This window comes from Rhinolophus hipposideros, assembly GCF_964194185.1.
Source record: "Rhinolophus hipposideros genome assembly, chromosome: 5".
Lineage (NCBI taxonomy): Eukaryota > Metazoa > Chordata > Mammalia > Chiroptera > Rhinolophidae > Rhinolophus > Rhinolophus hipposideros.
In genome coordinates, this window is record NC_138051.1 from 61,847,350 (window position 1) to 61,865,215 (window position 17,866).

The 17,866-nt window shown below is 35.9% G+C and overlaps 2 protein-coding genes across 3 annotated transcripts in view; one reads left to right on the top strand and one right to left on the bottom strand.

Moving 5' to 3' along the window:
* The first annotated feature begins 1,070 nt into the window (after positions 1-1,070).
* On the top strand, positions 1,071-17,004 carry RTRAF (RNA transcription, translation and transport factor). The gene is made up of 8 exons (XM_081049420.1): positions 1,071-1,318; positions 2,929-3,053; positions 5,883-5,982; positions 10,497-10,583; positions 11,916-12,004; positions 14,092-14,160; positions 16,509-16,557; positions 16,675-17,004. Exons 1-8 carry the CDS (start codon positions 1,258-1,260, stop codon positions 16,827-16,829), a joined length of 735 nt encoding a protein of 244 aa, XP_080905546.1. The 5' UTR covers positions 1,071-1,257; the 3' UTR covers positions 16,830-17,004.
* A 102-nt stretch (positions 17,005-17,106) lies between these two features.
* The window catches only part of NID2 (nidogen 2), a 60,611-nt gene continuing 59,851 nt past the window's right edge, over positions 17,107-17,866 (bottom strand). The window contains exon 21 of one of the 2 annotated variants that reach the window (XM_081049421.1): positions 17,107-17,803. In XM_081049421.1, coding sequence (XP_080905547.1) covers positions 17,793-17,803 — 11 coding nt within the window. In that variant the 3' untranslated portion in view covers positions 17,107-17,792. The remainder of the gene's footprint in view (positions 17,804-17,866) is intronic. The other variant, XM_081049422.1, reaches the window with a different exon arrangement.

The following is a 17,866-nucleotide window of genomic DNA, read 5'->3' on the forward strand; positions in this document are numbered from 1 at the left end:
AATCATTATTGTTGCTGTGTGGGGTAATGAACCGGAGCCAGACTGGCTGTAAGAAATCAGATAAAGAAAAGTGATGAGGGCCTGATTTCAGGTATAGCATCAGTGGAGTTGGGCTGAGGTGAGGGATTTGAAAGAGGCATGAGAGACAGAACAGCAGGAACCAATGACCTACTGAACAATGACCTACTGAATGCGGTGACTGAATGTGACAGGGAGTAAGACGACTCCCAGTTTCTGGCTTCAGAGATTCTTGTGGCTGGTGGTGATGTCTGTAACTATCACATAGTATTACAATTGGGTATTTACCTGTGGATGACTCCCAACTAGTTTGAGACCTTGCCAAAAGTCTGTGTGTTAGTCGTGTTAGAAGAGCATCTACAGGGGGGTCAAAAAATGTATACAAGTGGGCACTTTGGTCAACGTTGCTCAAGCAATAGTTCTCTGTAATCAGAAGTGTCTGGACACTGATGGTAACCACTTTGAGCACCTCTTGTAATTGCAGAAGTCAGATGTGACTTGTATTCATCTTTTGTTATCAGTATACTGTATATTGAGTATTACAATTTTAATAGTTTCCCTTTCTTAAAATGTGCATACATTTTTTGGCATCCTCTGTATTACCATGTTTCCCCCAAAATAAGACCTGGTCAGACCGTCAGCTCTAAGGCGCCTTTTGGAGCAAAAAATAATATAAGACCCGGCCTCATATTAATTTTTGCTCCAAAAGACGCCTTAGAGCTGATGGTCGGGCTAGATCTTACCTTGGGGAAATAGGGTACATAGGGAATACAATGAATGCATCCATGCATGCATGCATGCGTGAATGAATGAATGAATGAATGAATACACTGAAAATACTAAGAGTAACTTTATGATCCAATGGAAGGTATGGTCGATAGCAGAAATTCTATATATACTATTCTCTTCAGGCTCTATCACCAAGGCGAAGAAAACAAGAGGAAACAGGCTTCTCAGGGGCTTTCTGCCTATTGTCCAACTAGGAAGCTGACAATAAAGTTTATTTGAGCGTCGACGTGCCCCGACGTGGCCCCGCCTCCCCAGCCAGAGCCGCGATTGGTGGGTATTCGCCAGCGGCCACCGTTCCTAAGTCACGATTGGCGAAGGCCGCCGTCATTTCGGAGCGTCCAGGCGCCTGCCCGCCCTCTCGCCGTGTCGCCTGGTGCCTGCGCCACCCGCACCTCCTCGCCTGTCCTCTCCCGGCCCGAGCCCGGGGAACCAGAGCGAGAAGCGGGGACTATGTTCCGACGCAAGCTGACGGCCCTCGACTACCACAACCCTACTGGCTTCAACTACAAAGGTGAGGTGGCGGCCCGCCAGCTGCGCGCCACGGACTCCGCTGACGGCCGCTCTCGGCGCCCCCCGCCGGGCTTCCTACCCCGACCCACCGCGGCCTTGTCTCCCCGAGGCCCCCGGGCCGGTGTCCTCCCGGCCGTCTCGGTAGCACCTCCGCCCTCCGCCTTCCCTCTCCTTAGGCCCCGACACGCTCGGCCTTCGGAGCCCTCCCAACCCCGCCTGCCTCAGCATCGCCACTTGGTGCACTTGCTAACTCCGAGCATCCACCTCCACCCCCCGCCAGCACACTGCAGGAAGAGTATTCGCCTTCTTCCTTGGTCCTTCAACTCCGTGGTGTCCCGAGTAAATTGGGCGACACCTTGAGCGCCTGCTGTGGGCTCGCGCAGAGCTGCAACCTGAGGAAGGTGCTGAGTAATTAGAAGACTAGGGTCCTGCCCGCCAGGAACTAATGGGTGAGGGTGGGGATGGGAGGCAGTCGGAACCCACCGCCGGTAGTTTGAGCTCAAAGACAGTACGTGATGAAGCCCCGGGCCGACGTGGTTGGAGTAACTGCGATGGGAACGGGCTAATTACGTTGTACGGGTCGTGCAAAAAAAAAGTTGGTAGGCGATGAAGATTGGGGTTGAATTGTAAACACAAAGGTGTTTGGGATTTTAGAGCATTAGAGGTTTTAAAAGTATTAGCATTGCTACCCACTGTGGCTTACCCACGGACCTCCGCTGCTTATTTCCTTCCCAAGTGTTTTAGCCAGTGGTAGACGAGTAAGTTTGAAAGTGATCGAACTACAGCCTGGGAAACTCAGAACCATCAATTTTCAGGACTTCATGATGGAAGCTTGAATTTGAAATTCCAGCTTGGATTTTCAACTTGAGAATAATTCCTAAGCAGGATAACAATGTTTTGCTGACCTGTAGAAGCCTATCAATTTATAGAATCTCGTTTTTCAACTTTGCCTTTTGTTTAACAAAAAAAGGGTCGGTGGCAATAGAGCTTTTAAGGTCTGGGTTTGAATCTTTGAGCGTCAGTTTTTCTCGCCTGTGAAAGGGGGCTATTACCTACCTCACAAGGACGTGGAAGGATTAAGTTAAACAAGATGGACTTTCTCATGTACTCAGGGTGCTATCACAGTAAATGACACTCGTATCTTCTTTATTTATTGTCATTTAATTTTTGTACTTTATTATTCCTTTGCTATAAATTTAACCTTGCCTTCTCCCTGTCCCTCCTTCAAAGGAACTGGAATAATAGTAGCAAAACCATGTGCCAGACATTGTTTTTATTCTTATTTATTTCATTTCCTCTTCATAACAACCCTATGACGTAAATCCTGTTATTACCCCCATTTTGTAACTCAAGAATCAGAGGCACAGAAAATTGAGGTGATTAGCCCAAGTTTACCCAACCACTAAGTGCCTGGAACCAGAATTTGAATTTAGGACAGGTTATGAATGGAACAATTTTAATGTTAATACAAGGTCTGCACTTTCAAATCCTACTTCAAGCAGCTCAATTATTATTTGGAAGTTAAAAAAAATTCTACAAGACCATTTATTTGTGGCAAAGAAAGTGTCTTATCTAGTGCTTCTAGTGATTTATATGGTATTTTTGTTGCAGATGAAACAGAATTTAGAAACTTTATTGTTTGGCTTGAAGACCAGAAAATCAGACACTACAAGATTGAAGACAGAGGTAATTTAAGAAACATACACAGCAGTGACTGGCCCAAGTTCTTTGAAAAGGTAACGAATTAGAAAGTAAAATAAAAGTGCAGAGAGCTTTTCTAAAAATTATGTGAAGATAGACAAGCTTAAAATTTTTTCTTTTAAAATAAAAATAAAGATCAGTGTTAGAAGAGCTGGATTTTAGGATTTAATTTTCTTTTGTTTTTAGAGTATTTTGTATTAGATAGAAATAGTATTGTCTCAACACGGTGAAGTTTCTTAAATAAACAGTGACATGTATTCTATAAATAGTAAAAATTACCAAAATAAGAATTTTTACATTAGACTAAAAATGTAGCAATAATACACTTATATTAAAATAAGACATTGATGTGCTTGAAAACTAAGATTATGTATTGTGTATGCTTATATTAACCGTACACACATATCCTTTGTTGTGTATGATAGAAATAATCCTAAAAAAACCCTGTATGTATATCTTATTTTTTTGGCTAGAATAATTTTTACATTGACTTAGTTTAATAACACTTGTGCAGAAAGAATTGTTTCCAAATTAGAATCAAAGTCACATTTTACAGTATCTTACTTAAATGTTTTCATTGGCTATATTACTTTGATGAATAAGATATTTTCCTTTAAAAATATGAAAAAAACAATTTTTCATTTGTTGGTGTAAAATGATTAAGTACCTAACTTTCTTGGAATCAGAAATTTTATGAATTAGGGGATTGTGTAAGTTAAACACTAGCTCTATCATTGTGGGCAAGTTTATTAACCTTTCTGTGTCTCAATAAAAGGGGATAACAGTGGTACTTACCTTGGGATGGTGTGTGTTGTTAATCAGTGAAACAGCTACGCCATATTCCTGTTCACAGAGGTGCCTGGCCCACAGCAAATGCTACATGCTTATTGCTTCCATGGCCTCTACTACTGTTATTGCCACTACTAGATTATTTTCCTTTCTTCTTAAAATGTATTTTTGAAAATTTGTATATGCTTCTTAAAATTTTGAAATATATTATTAGGATTTTATGTCGGTTTTATATCACATCTTATTTATGGCCCATTCATGTGTACAAGACTATACTTATAAAGTTCTACGTGTAGAGGGGTATTTGAAGAATACAGTAGCCCCCCTTATCTGCAGTTTTGCTTTCCGAGATTTCAGTTATCTGTAGTCAACCACTGTCCAAAAATATTAAATGGAAAATTCTAGAAATAAACAATTTATTAGTTTTAAATTGCGAACTGTTCTAACTATCATGGTGAAATCTCACGATGTCCCACCCTGGAGGTGACTCGTCCCTTTGTCCAGCATATCCACACTATATACACTACCCCCCGCCCCCAATTACAGCCCACCTGTTAGTCACTTATTAGCCGTCTTGGTTATCAGATGAGCTGTCATAGTATCACAGTGCTGGTGTTCAGGTAACTCCTATTGACAGAAGGTCAGTGATAGCCTAAAGCTATATCACAATGCCATCATTCATCTCACTTCATCTCATCATATAGGTATTGTAGCATCTCACATCATCAATAGGAAAAGGGTGCATACAGTATAAGATTTAAGAATAAGAGAGACTTAAGTACATTTACATAACTTTTATTACAGTATATTATATAATAATTCTATCTTATTATTAGTTATTGTTAATCTCTTACTGTACCTAACAAATTAAACTGTATCATAGGTATGTATGTATAGGAAACAAACGTATGCGTGGGGTTTGGTACTACGAGGTTTCAGACTTCCACTGAGGGTCTTGGGACGTATCCCCCATGGATAATGGACTGCTGTGTTAAATTTTTCTGGTGAAAAAACACACAGAAGTAACAGTAAAGTAGGATAACTTAGATATATTGGAACTTACACATCCAAACAGATACTATCCTTCAAGTTGGTATCTTTGGAATGGTGTGATTGCTTATAGCATATTTGGAACTTCTTTCAGAATTACTTTTAGATCATGAAACATCTTTTGAATATTCTTAATATTGACAATTTTTGATATTTTGAAGGTAGATTTACTTTTTAGGTCATGACCAAATCTTGCAAATAAGGTGTTTTTTGTTGTTTGTCTGTTTTTTAAAGTAGGAGGATAAAATTTATCAGAAAATGGGTTATGGCTAAAAAGTGCTGTTTAAATATCCCCAACAGGATTTCCAAATGGGAATACCAGAAGTTTTGAATAATATTATAGTATTATTGCTGGAATTAGATTTTAAGCTATTGAGAGACTCATTTGAAGGATAATACTAATTTGGATGTATAGCCTCTGCCGTTTATTTAAAATGCTTGGTTATATTGTACATGTATGTTATATGGCTTACTCTATTCAGCAGTATTTTTGTAATATGAAAGCTAAGGTTTAGCTAATAATTGGTTTATTTTTGTATCCTCCTTTTTTAGAGTCCTTTTTATTTAATTGCTCTGTGTATTGAGACCTGGAATCAGAAAGTTTAGAGTCAGGTCCCAGATCTAAGTTGTATAACCGTTGGCAAGTGTTAACCTCTCTTGGCCAGAGTTTTCTCATTTATAAAATGAGGAAGTTGTACTAGATGAGTGGTGCTCTACCTGGAACCTGCAAAAGAAAAATTTCAAAAAGCAAGATGGAAATACTTCAGATGATGCACTTAAATGTTTCCTTCCTTTGGGTTATATAATTGTATCAAAAGTTTAGTAATATTATATGTATTTATTTTTTTATTTATTGTGGTGACAATTGTTAATGAAATTACATAATTTCAGGTGTACAATTCAATATTATATAAATGTTACAAGAAATTCTTTGAGATCCAAACTAAGGTGTCTTTCAACTCTACCATTTTTTGATTCTGTGACTTACAGTAATAATAAAACTGAATTTTTTTTTCCTCTCGCAGTATCTCAGAGATGTTAATTGTCCTTTCAAGATTCAAGAGAGACAAGAAGCAATTGACTGGCTTCTTGGTTTAGCTGTTAGACTTGAATATGGAGATAATGGTATGTTTTGTGGGGAATGTGTGTTTTTAAAGAGAGGGAGAGGAAAGGTGGGAAAGGAGTGTAAAAATGTAGGGAACTTAACAGTTTGTATTTCTTTGTCTTACATTACTTTACTTTTGGTTCATTTTAAATTTTATATATCCTCATATCCCTTTCCAGCATCTATTTAAAAACTGCTTTTTTTGTAACCATTCTTTTGTGTCTAGCACTCTCTCTCCCCAACTCCCAAACTGTCTGGGAAAGAATTTTCTAAAATTAGAGAGTCTTTATTATCATAAGAAGTTAAAGCACTGTCTTTCACTGGTATTTAGATTTGTTTTTTTCCTTAGAATTTAGAAGTGATGTCTTCTGGAGAAGGCTAATTGAATGTCTTTTTCACAAAGTAATATTTGGTAAATTTGCCATCTTTCATTGTTGTTAGTGTCCCAGAATTGATAGGATTTCAGAATGTTGGTTGCAGCAGGTAATTTCACAAGAGACTGAAACATATGTCTAATGCCAATATACACTGTAGGCCAAAATATATTTATTACTTATGTTTAATGTTTTGTTTCAGATACTTATTGGAAGTTTTTAAACATTAGTATCTAGTAAAAAAATAAGTTTTGCAATAAACTTGCATTTCCTCTCATTAGACCATTTCATTTGGAAAGGCCTGCCAACATCTAAATGCAAGATACGGTTATCTTATCTCTGTTTTATGTTCTCTTTTATGGGACTGTCAGTTCCAGTTCTCTTAATCATTTGCCTTTGAAACCTTTTTGCTATCTTTGACTTCTCCCTTTTCCTCCCATCCGGTCCCTATCCATCTTTTCCCATGTTTGTCCTATCTTTTCTTGTCTTTTCTCAATACTAACGCCCCAATTCAGTTTCTTGCCGCTTTCTGCTGAGATTATTGTAGTATCTTTCTTACTGGCCTCTTATTAGCATCATCTGCATGATCCGTCAAGCTAACTTTTTGAAACATAAATCAGTTTTAGAATGCTACACTATGTTTCCAGAAAACACCTTCATATATTCAGAAGCATCATTTCTTTTCCATTTTCTACAAAAGGAACTCCGGACTCCTTAGAGCCAGGTATTCAAGGCCTTTGATAACTGGTGTCCGGCCAGTATTCACATACTTGATATCCCAGCCTAACTAGAATAATGCTGGTTCCTGTTTACATCTCTTTTTATCCTTCCCTTGAAATCTTGGCTTACATTTTTCCTTTGACTAATACGCCATTTCATTCTATCTCCACGCATGTAAATCCTGCCCATCCTTGTAAGAGCCAGCACAAATGCCATCTGGCAGCAATATTTCCTTCTCTATTTTCATAGCTTTTAACTCTATACCTTTTAAGTCATTCACCACTTTCCATTTTGCTTATGTATATGTTATTTACCCCCACTAAATTGTAAGCTTACACTCAGCTTTATTTCCTATGTTGTACCTCTTAGTTTCCTATTGCTGCTCTAACAAATTACCACAAACTCAGTGACTTAAAACACAGTTTATTATCTTACAGTTCTGGAGGTCAGAAGTCCAGCATCTGTTTTACTGGATTTAAGTCAAGTTGTCAGCAGGGCTTGTTGTTTTTGGAGGCTCTAGGAGAAAATCCATTTCTTTGTCTTTTCTTCCTTCTGGAGGTTGCCTGCATTCCTTGACTTTGGCCTCTTTATCTTCAAATCTAACAGCATGGCATCTTCCAATCCCTATGTGCCAGTTTCCACTGTCACATCTTTGACTATGATCTTCCTGCCTCCCTTTTTGTAAGGACGCTGTGATTACATTGGGCCCACCTGGATAATCCAGGATACGTAATTCCCCATTTCAAGGTCTTTAATCACATCTGCAAAGTGACTAAATCTCTTTTGCCACGAAAGTAGTATTCATAGGTTATAGGGATTGGGAAAAGAGCATCTTGAGGAGGTCATGATTCTGTCTGCACAGTACCTGACGTATAATAGATGAGTTTATCAGCTTTAATAAGTGTTTGGCAAATACAGTATATGAATGTTCACCTATTCTGATATGAAGCATCAGCCAGCTTTAGACTTAAATTTCAGAAGCCTTATGGCACAAACTTGAAGAAAAGCTCCAAGACTTCTTTTTTAACTTTGAATTTTAGTTTAAAAAGAAAATACTCCTTTAGAAAATAAATGTTGTAATCATAAGCTTTGGTAGCATTGTTTGATTTTTTTTAGGACCATTAGCAAAGTCTTTATTCTGGTTTGAGGTGGTAAACTATGTTAGTAAATTTGCAACAAAGTATGCTCCAGCTTTTTGAAAGTTTTTCAGGTATTCCCAAATAAAATTGTAGATGCATCTCAATTTATTTCTGTTTTACCTTTATTTATTCCATTTATCCCATTTTTATTATACTTCAACTTAGGTTACCTTGGTACGAAGAACTGTAGGTGCCTGTGGTCACATATCCCTATAGTTGACTGCAACTCTTAAGTACAGTTATTTCTCAGTAATAACATGGTATTTTTTAAATTAATGAAATAGACTGAATTTGTATCTGAAAGTATATTTTTTGAAAATTATAGTTGAATTTTATTTGAAATTTCAGGTGAATTATAGTTGAAAGGTAAATGATATCAAAAGTATATTAAAAATCCAAACTAGAAAACAAGTTTTTGTATAATCTTAAAATTCATAATTGCAAGAACAGTTTTTTGGGGGAAAGGATAAGGTAGTAATACTGTAATCAGCAGAAGGTGCTGTTCTTTTGTGGTTTTACATTAATATGTTGCATACTTTTAAGTTATTTAAAATTTTTATTCTTATTTGATGAGACCATTGTGAATTTTTATTATTTGTGCTTTAATATTTTTAAAGTCTTTTGCTAGCTTGTCAATTAAAGTGATTAAAGTCTGACTTAAATTTTTTTCTTTAACTTTTTTGACATAATTTCAGATTTACAGAAAAGTTGCAATAGTACAAAGAATTTTCACATACCCAGATTCTGCAAATATTAACATTTTAATTCATTTGCCTTATCTTTCTCTCTATATAATATACATAATGTAATTTTTTTCTAAACCAATTGTTACTTAGTTGTCGGTTATTCTCTTTTACCCTTACATACTTTAATGCACATTTCCTAAATGTACATAACCATAGTACAGTTATCAAAATCAGGCAATTAACTTTGATTCAATACTCTTATCTGTGAGTATCTATTTGCATTTTACAATAATGATTCTGATAGCCAAAAAAAAAAGCTATCCTCAATCATGTGTTGCATTCGGTTGTTATGTCTCTTTAGTGTTGTTATGTCTCTTTAGTCACCTGTAATCTGGAAAAGTTCTGCAGTCTTTATTTGTGCTTCATGATACTGACATTTATTTTGTAAAGTGCTCCTCAGTTTCGATTTGTCGATGTTTCCACATGATCAGATTTAGGGTTTGTATTTTTGTTAAGAATTACACGGAAGTGATGTTATGTTCTTTTAAGTGCATCATTTCAGGAGGCATGTGTTAGTGCTATATCCGATTACTGGTCATGTTTGTTAACTCTGATCAATTAAGCTTAAGGTTTCTCCACTCTAAAGTTACTATTTCCCCTTCGAATAAATCCGTATATTGTTAGGAGATACTTTGAGATGATGTCAATATGCTTTTGCTCCTCAGACCTTCCCCCTAGCTTGGGCATCCATTTGAAGATTCTCTGCTGAGTCCATTATTATGCTGATGATGATTGCCCAAAGGTTTTTTTCTAATTCCATCATTCTTAATACATTTACTTAGTGGCTTTCTACCTTAAGGAGGAGCTTTCCCTTTCTTTCCAATCTGTTTATTTAAATCAGTATGGATATATGGATTCTTACTTTATTTTTCTTCTTGTCATTAGCAAATCATGTAAGCACTATGCCAAAGATGGCATTTGGGGCATTAAGCTTAGTGAATTAGTATGTATTTTTACTTGTAAAGTCTTTTAAAAGTATTGTTAAGTATTTTTCAAGTAAGTTATAAAATCTACCTTTGAAATTCTGAATTTCAAGTCTCCATGAAATAAGTTTAGGTTTGTACATTACAGTGTATTATTTGAAGTGCTGATTTTTTCTTTTTCTTCTTCTAGAAAGCAAGGTTTTTGGATTCTATGTACAGCTTTTATAAGATTTGGGTAAAAACGCTTTAGTGAGCTTGCGTTTAATCTCATGTAATTTATACTTATCCTCCTCCCATTCCTCTACCCCTGCCAAGTTTCAGAGGAACCTGTAATAGCACTTTCTCTCCTAACATTTATTTGTATCTTCAAACATTTATGTTTGAAATGTATTACTTTTATAGATGTTCATGAAAAGATATTTGTGTCCTGTATTCAGAAATCATTTCAGCTTAATCAAAAAGCTATAATAGCATTGTCTTTGTTGGTTTTTTTAATAGTAAAAAATAATTTTGGTTGGATGAGTTGTCTTGTGCTTATAGCCAGTTTGAATCAGTTAAATTTGGTAAATAAGCAATGTTTGTTTTACCTTAAGTTGCAGTTCTACAAATTGTATTTTTGCCTATTTTTACAGCTGAAAAATACAAGGACCTGGTACCTGATAATACAAAAAATGCTGACAATGCAGCTAAAAATGCAGAGCCATTGATCAATTTGGATGGTAAGTACAGTAGACCCCCTTATCCGCAGTTTCACTTTTCATGCTTTCAATTACCAGCCGTCAACGGCTGTATGAAAATACTAAATGGACAATTCCAGAAATAAAGAATTCATTTAAAGTGGCACACGATTCTGAGTAGCATGATGAAACCTTGCGCCGTCCTGCCTGGGACGTGAATCATCCCTTTGTTAAGCGTATCCACGTTGTCCAGCTTAGTCACTTTAGTCGCCACCTGGGTTATCAGATCGACTGTCGCAGTATCTCAGTGCCGTGTTCAGGTTACCCTTATTTTACTTAATGGCCTCAAACGCAACAGTAGTGACGCTGGCAATTTGGATATGACAAGGAGAAGCTGTAAAGGGTGCTTCTTTTCATCAAAAAGTAAGAAAACATAGCATACCTAGGGTTCAGTGCTATCCACTGGTGGTCTTGGAACGTATCCACCCTTCGGATAATGACTATATGTAAATGCATTAAAATGACCAACATTATTGGTTTCTTCAATGTTTTTTACTTCCTAGAATGAGGTCTGAGTTTACTTTGTTTTAGTAAATTAAGAATGCTACATGCAGGCAGCATCTGTGTGGATATTTTATTTTCTGTGATGTTTTTTATGATCAGTTCAATGTACTTTCTCCCTCTTCTTGTAGTTGAATATCTGAGTGTTAAAATGCTGTTCTTTGATCTCCTTATAGTAATGTGGAAGATTCAATTTGTATTTGATCATGATGGTGATTGCCTTCTTGAGTACATAACATGTTTTTTCCAATCTAATGTGACGCTATGAGAAAGTAAAATTGACCATTATTTTAATTCCCGTATGTCTTTTAGTAATTCTCCTTTGAAAAGTATGAAGATTCTAATTACTTAGATTATGTTAAATATTCTTTCACTGATTCATTGTGACCTATAATTTATGAGTTATCCTTATGAGTTAATAAGCTGCTTGGACACTGGAGAGCTGTTGCTTAGAGAAAAGATTTTGGGAAAACTGGCCATGAAAGGGATCTGTGTATTAAAATTAATAGTTTTGGGAAGAAATGTTAATTAAAAGTGCTGCATAAGTTGGCCTTGCAGAAAAAATTATAGGACAAACCTAATGTGAGTTAATTTAGTCATTTATTGGATTGTTCAGTTTGGCTGGTTAATAGGAAAACCATTGATCTCATCAGTTTACCTGGTTGCAATATCCCTGCACTGCTCTTGTCAGCAACAGTTTTAAAAATTTGTTACTGAAAAATTTACAATGTTTTTTGTAAGTTTATGTGTTTATATATGTGTCTAATTACATGTTTGCAGAGCTGTTAAGTTTCCATTTTTAATCTTTTATAGTAAGTAATCCTGATTTTAAGGCTGGTGTAATGGCTTTGGCTAACCTTCTTCAGATTCAGCGTCATGACGATTACCTGGTAATGCTTAAGGTCAGCTTCATATTCTTGATTCTTGACTCTGTATATAGTTTAAAAAACCTTATTTTAAAAAAATTATGTTAGATATTTAAGTATATGGTTGAGTGACTAAAATGTGGAGGAATGTGGAACATAAGGCAGATTTCATGTTTTAGATTATCTAATATCTGTGTTTGTGTGCCTGCCATTGTGCTTAAATCGTTTTGCAAAGATGATCTCATTAACTCCTCCAAACAATCCTAGAGATGGATACTAATGTGTATATGAAGAGACTGAGACTTAAATAATGTCCGAGACGACACAGAAAATTGTAGACCCAGGATTTTAATCTAGGCACTCTGATTAAATAATTTAGAAATTATTCTTTTATGGTCCATTCTTTTCCTGTATCACTCCACTTATGTTTAATCAGTCCTTTTAAAGATTCATGGTCTATATCCATTAAGGTAATGGAAAATGCCCAATTAGTAATGGTGAATTTGGTCACAAATACATACTCCAAAAGCTTAGAGGAAGGAATGTTTCTGTCTTCCAAGTCACCCACCCTAGATAGGCCACTTAAGTTCATACCTCCACTTTAGGGAACCCAGTGGTCTGAAAGAGGTCTCTTATTTCTGAGAAGAAAAATATACTCCCACTTCAGAGGATTTATGCCAAGTAATTGTGGTAGTCCAATGGGGCTACGGGGAGAAGAATGGTACTTAAGACAGCAGACTTAGAAATTATTTTAGAAATTATTACTGATTTTATGAGAAATTAAAAAGCTTTGACTACACGTTGTGCATGTAAATTACTTTTAAACTACTTTGCAGTAAATTGAATAATTAAATTTCACTCTACCCACAAGAGATTAAGCCAGAATTTTTTTCTACTTTTTAGAATTGTATGTATTAAATTGGCAGTTGTAGTAAGGGAAAGACTTCTGTTCCTAGATTATTGTAATTCTGCATGCTGAATCTGAATGTTAACCTCTGTGTTCTCAACTCAGATTGGATGCAAGAGACAAATAGTTGTTTTTAGTGAAATTTAGCTCTTCCAAAGGCTTGTTCTTTACTCAGGCAATTATGTAAATTACTTCGGAACAGTTCTACAGTATTCATGTCAGCTTTAATCATAAACTGAAAGGAGAAATAGACAATGTTGGCATTTTGGGGTACTTTTCATTAGACTTTAAACACCTAAACAGGAAAAGTGAAAATCGGCTACAAGCAAAAGCTTTATAAAATTCTAATCCTAGCTGTATGCTTGTCCTTTGAATTATTTTAAGAAACATTCAACCAATACATAACCATATGGAAAACATCTTCATAGGTTTGCCAAGTGTAAGAATCAGTATATTAACTGTTTGGCAACCAAACTGTTTACATTTACAATCACTGTTTAAGATTGGTTTAATTGCCCTTTTCAGATGTAGTATTTGGTTTGTTTTTATTATTAAAAATAATGTTTTTGCAAGTTGTCACACTTATTTTGAGTTGTAGTTGTCATCCATTAATTAAAATTCCATTTTAAAAAAATCCTATTTTTTGAGTTTGTGCAGGTGCACGCAGGCACTTGTGTTTGCCAAAATAAAATTCCTTGATGATTTAAAAAGTGTGTTCTATGAAAGACCTAAAACCACTTCACTATAGTGAAGTAAAAAAAGCAAGGACAGTGTATGATATCCTCCCCTTTGTGTCAAAGATGGCTTGCGCGCATGCACGTATATACGCTTGAGCATGTTTGTAATTTTATAGAGTCCTGGTGAGGATATACAAGGTACTGATAATGATTGTCTTCTGGAGGGATGACAGGTTTGTAGGAAGAAGACCTACCTTTTACCATGTATCCTTCTTTATTTAAAATTTTTTTTACCACACATGTGAATTGTCTATTCAAAAAAGTTTTAATTATTGTGAGCATCATTCTGCATTATTAAATATTAAAAGTGAGAACTGTTATTACAATAGTTTTATTTTTAATTTATTGAGGCGTTTTTAATGAACTAGATAATTCTAACTTCATCAAATTGGACATCCTTGTTCTCCAGATTCAGAGAACAAAAGATGACGAACAGCCAGTGAAAACTATTAATAAAAAAGTGTTTTTGGGTTTCTTAGGCAATTCGCATTTTGGTCCAGGAGCGCCTGACACAGGATGCAGTTGCTAAAGCAAATCAAACAAAAGAGGTATATGTGTGGGGGTGGGAGGGGTGAGGGGGGTGGGTGTTTTTTTTGTTACTGTTTTTTAAATAAATTCTAAGTTAATTGTTAATGAAAGTTTCTTCTGGCATTGGCATGAGTTTAAACTTTACATGTATTGCTTATGATATCTATTCTATGTTCAAACTTCCCAGAGTCTTGATGGGGATTGAATTTGGTTCCTAAGCTAATTGTATCCAGTCATTTATGAGTGAAAAAAGAAGTTTTTGATCTCACTTCATACCTTAGAGAAGCTACGAGTAGCACATCTACAGTTTACCATTAAAAACCAATGCATGTGCCTAGTTGAAGTTTATTTTTAAAAATCTGCACTTGTGAAATTTCTGGGTTATTTTGACTAATTGCTGGAAAACAGGATTCACGTTCTCTGTTATTAATTTTGTTCTACTTAAATTCTATCCTTGCTCTTTTGTTTCTTCAGAGAAATCTCCTCATTTTGTCCTTTCTATTTTCCTAGCATAAAACATAAATAACTTGCCTAAGGTCACCTAGTTGACAAGTGGTTGAGCTCAGGCAGTCTGATTCGAGAGCCTGTGCTCTTATGGTGAGGGACACAAGGGTCTACATGAGTAGTTGATTGGTCCAAGTGAAGCACAGGGCTAGAGGGAATATGAGAGGGTAAGGTTCTGCCTGTAGGTGACTGAAACTGTCATCTTTCAGTCCTGTTTTGTAGGCTGAGATAACTACACAGCTATCTTTCCCTTAATAATTCAGGGATATTTTTAGATGAACTGTACCAGAAATCCAAATGGCCTTAAAGTCTCTTGACTGTGGGGCAGTACAGAGACTGTCCTCAGGGGTTAGCAGCGTCAGGTATCTGATAATGCTCCCTCCTGCTGTATAGATGTTGCAGTGAATGCTCCTGCACAGCCACCTTTTTTGCCTCCCCCAATGTCATTTGTCCTCTGACCCCATCTTTAATAAGGCCCAGCAGTGTTAAAGCTTATTAATGCCAGGGAAGTATAGTCCCCTCTGAAAGACAGTGTTTCTTTTAAAGATTCTTATTGGCGTATTAATTATGTATGAATCAGTCCACTGGAAATTGGATTAAAGATCAGCTTATTTCTCCCACACTATAGAACAGACAGTAAATTGTTCTGGCATAATAAAATCATTCACTCATTAAAAACTATGCCTTTGATTTGGAAGGCAGTGTAAATAAGGGCATAGACAAATCTCTTTGCCCTTGTTTGCAAAGTAAAAGTTTTATTTTCAGTGCTCCAAATGAATCTTAGTTTTAGTGTCATCTCAAAAGATACCATGCTATATATTAATACAGTGGAGAAAGTTTTTACAGTTGAGTAACTGTAACTGTTCATAGCCAGCATTTGGGCCTGTGGTCATCTTCAGCAATGGCCATCCCTTGGCGGTCTGTTGGCAGACAAAGGGAAAACGGAGCCTCTGGTACCAGACTGACAGAAAACCACTCAGTATAATTGTACTCTTCAGTTTTGCTTACTGAATTTTCATACCCGTTTGTTTCTTCACTTAGATACGGTGTTTATTATTAGCTACTTCGAAGTAGATGGAGGCTAGGTAGATTTTCATTAATAGATTAGACAAGAATTGAGTAGTGACAACTTAGCATTTGTAGTATTGAAAGCATAGTGATTCTTTTTTAGTGGTAATGATTTTATATAGTATAATCAAAGTCTAGGCTGCCTGTCCTTATTTTTATTTGATAGTTATTGTGAACTCATAGTTTGGCATCATAGTCACCATCTTTTTTACGTCTATGTGTTGGTGCTGACTGGTAGGCTAAAGGGTTTAGATTCTTCTCTTCATTTTGAGACTATTTCAAAGAAACTTCAAAATGAACTATTGGAAGTTAAATTATATATAGATAATGTGGTAAACATCTTGCTGGCTGAAAAATGTATGTTTTAGATTTGTGCAGTTTGCAAAGACAAATTAATGTGCTCAGAAATAACCTTGCTTGAGGAAAGTAGTAGTCCATTTTCCTTGTACATTGCTGCTCATTGTAGCTAAAATGGGACGGCAGCAACCTTGCTCGACCCTCCTTCCATAGCAGCAGTGACAGAGCACTGCAACAAAAGAAGCTGTTATTCTATATGGCTGGTCTTAAAGGATTGGATGGGTTATGGAACTAGCTTCCCACCACATTTAAAGGCCATTCTTTCCTAACTGGTTATAGTAAGAAAAAAACATCAAAATGCAGAGTTAAAGAGAAAATTCTCAGTCCCTTTTTGTGGGTAAAAGGGTTAAAATAACAATAGGTAGCTGCTTTTCAGTTTCAGCTTAGAGAAGGATGTGATTCTTAACTATACTCTCATTTTGTCCATTTTTTTTTAAAGGGCTTGCCTGTTGCTTTAGACAAGCATATTCTTGGTTTTGACACAGGAGGTAAGTGATTTTCTTTTAATTCACAGTTAAACAATTTGGTGAATATTTTGGGAAAATGAGTAAGTAAATGGTCTTAAACACAAGTTACTGATTAATGCAGTGTTTCTTATAAAACAGATGCAGTTCTTAATGAAGCTGCTCAAATTCTGCGATTGCTGCATATAGAAGAGCTCAGAGAGCTACAAACAAAAATTAATGAAGCCATAGTAGCTGTTCAGGCAATTATTGCCGACCCAAAGACAGACCACAGACTGGGGAAAGTTGGCAGATGAACACTTGAGGATTTCAGCCTCTCACCTGCTTAGCACAGTGGGAACCATGTACGCTCTGGCATGCGTTTGGAAATAAAATGTCACGTTTTCAAGGGAAGAATCCCAGAAAATTGACTATGTTCTAGAGATTTCTCATCATTGCTTTTTCTTTAATAAAGTTTGGGAAAGTGGATTAGTTTTTGACTGTGTTATGTTTATGTTAATCTATACTTCCTTTGTCATTGAGGTACATGCCAAACCCCAACTTTGTTACAGAAACAATACAGATCCTCAAAGTCATAGGAACACTTTAAAATATTTTATTGGAGTAATCTAAAAAATTTGAGAACTGATACAGCTTTGGTATTTATAAATGTAATTTCTGTGGGTAATTCTATAGAGGGATTTACAGGATCAGAAAATACAAATTGAAACATTCTAGCACCTTTTAATATAAATAGAAATGCACTGATGCAGAGGTAAAAAAAGTCTTAGAACTTTTGCTGGGAAACTATAAATAAGTTGGTTCTTTCCCATCAGTTCTGCATAGCCTCTTAACTGTCAGGATTTTAAGATTGTATTTTTTATACTGCTCACCTGTGCTTTAATTTCTTGGCCAAAAAGAACCCATAGCAAAAGTCAGATTTAAGGTCTCAGCATATTTGGCTCTTAGTTGAATGAATTTGACCTTGTAAATATGCTCTAAATGTTTTTATAAAAAGTTGCTTTAATAAGCAACAATTAAAATTCTATTAGCTTTTATAAACTTGGTAATTTTTTATAAAAAATACAGTAGTAAAGATTGAGGTATAAACTTTTCACAAAATATACTTAGTCTTTTTGCACAGAAAGTTTTCATCTTATGTGTCTAGGAACTTATAATGGCCAATTTCCTTTTTCACTTTCTTCGACTTTTGTTTGCAGTAAATGTTCTTTAGGGTTCAGATTCTGATCGTGAACTCCAAGTCCTTTACGATGCCATATTTACTTTCTTCCTGTGAGGGAAAGTGGGGTGAGAGGACAGTGGATGAGTATTTTACAACTGAGCTGCAACAGCA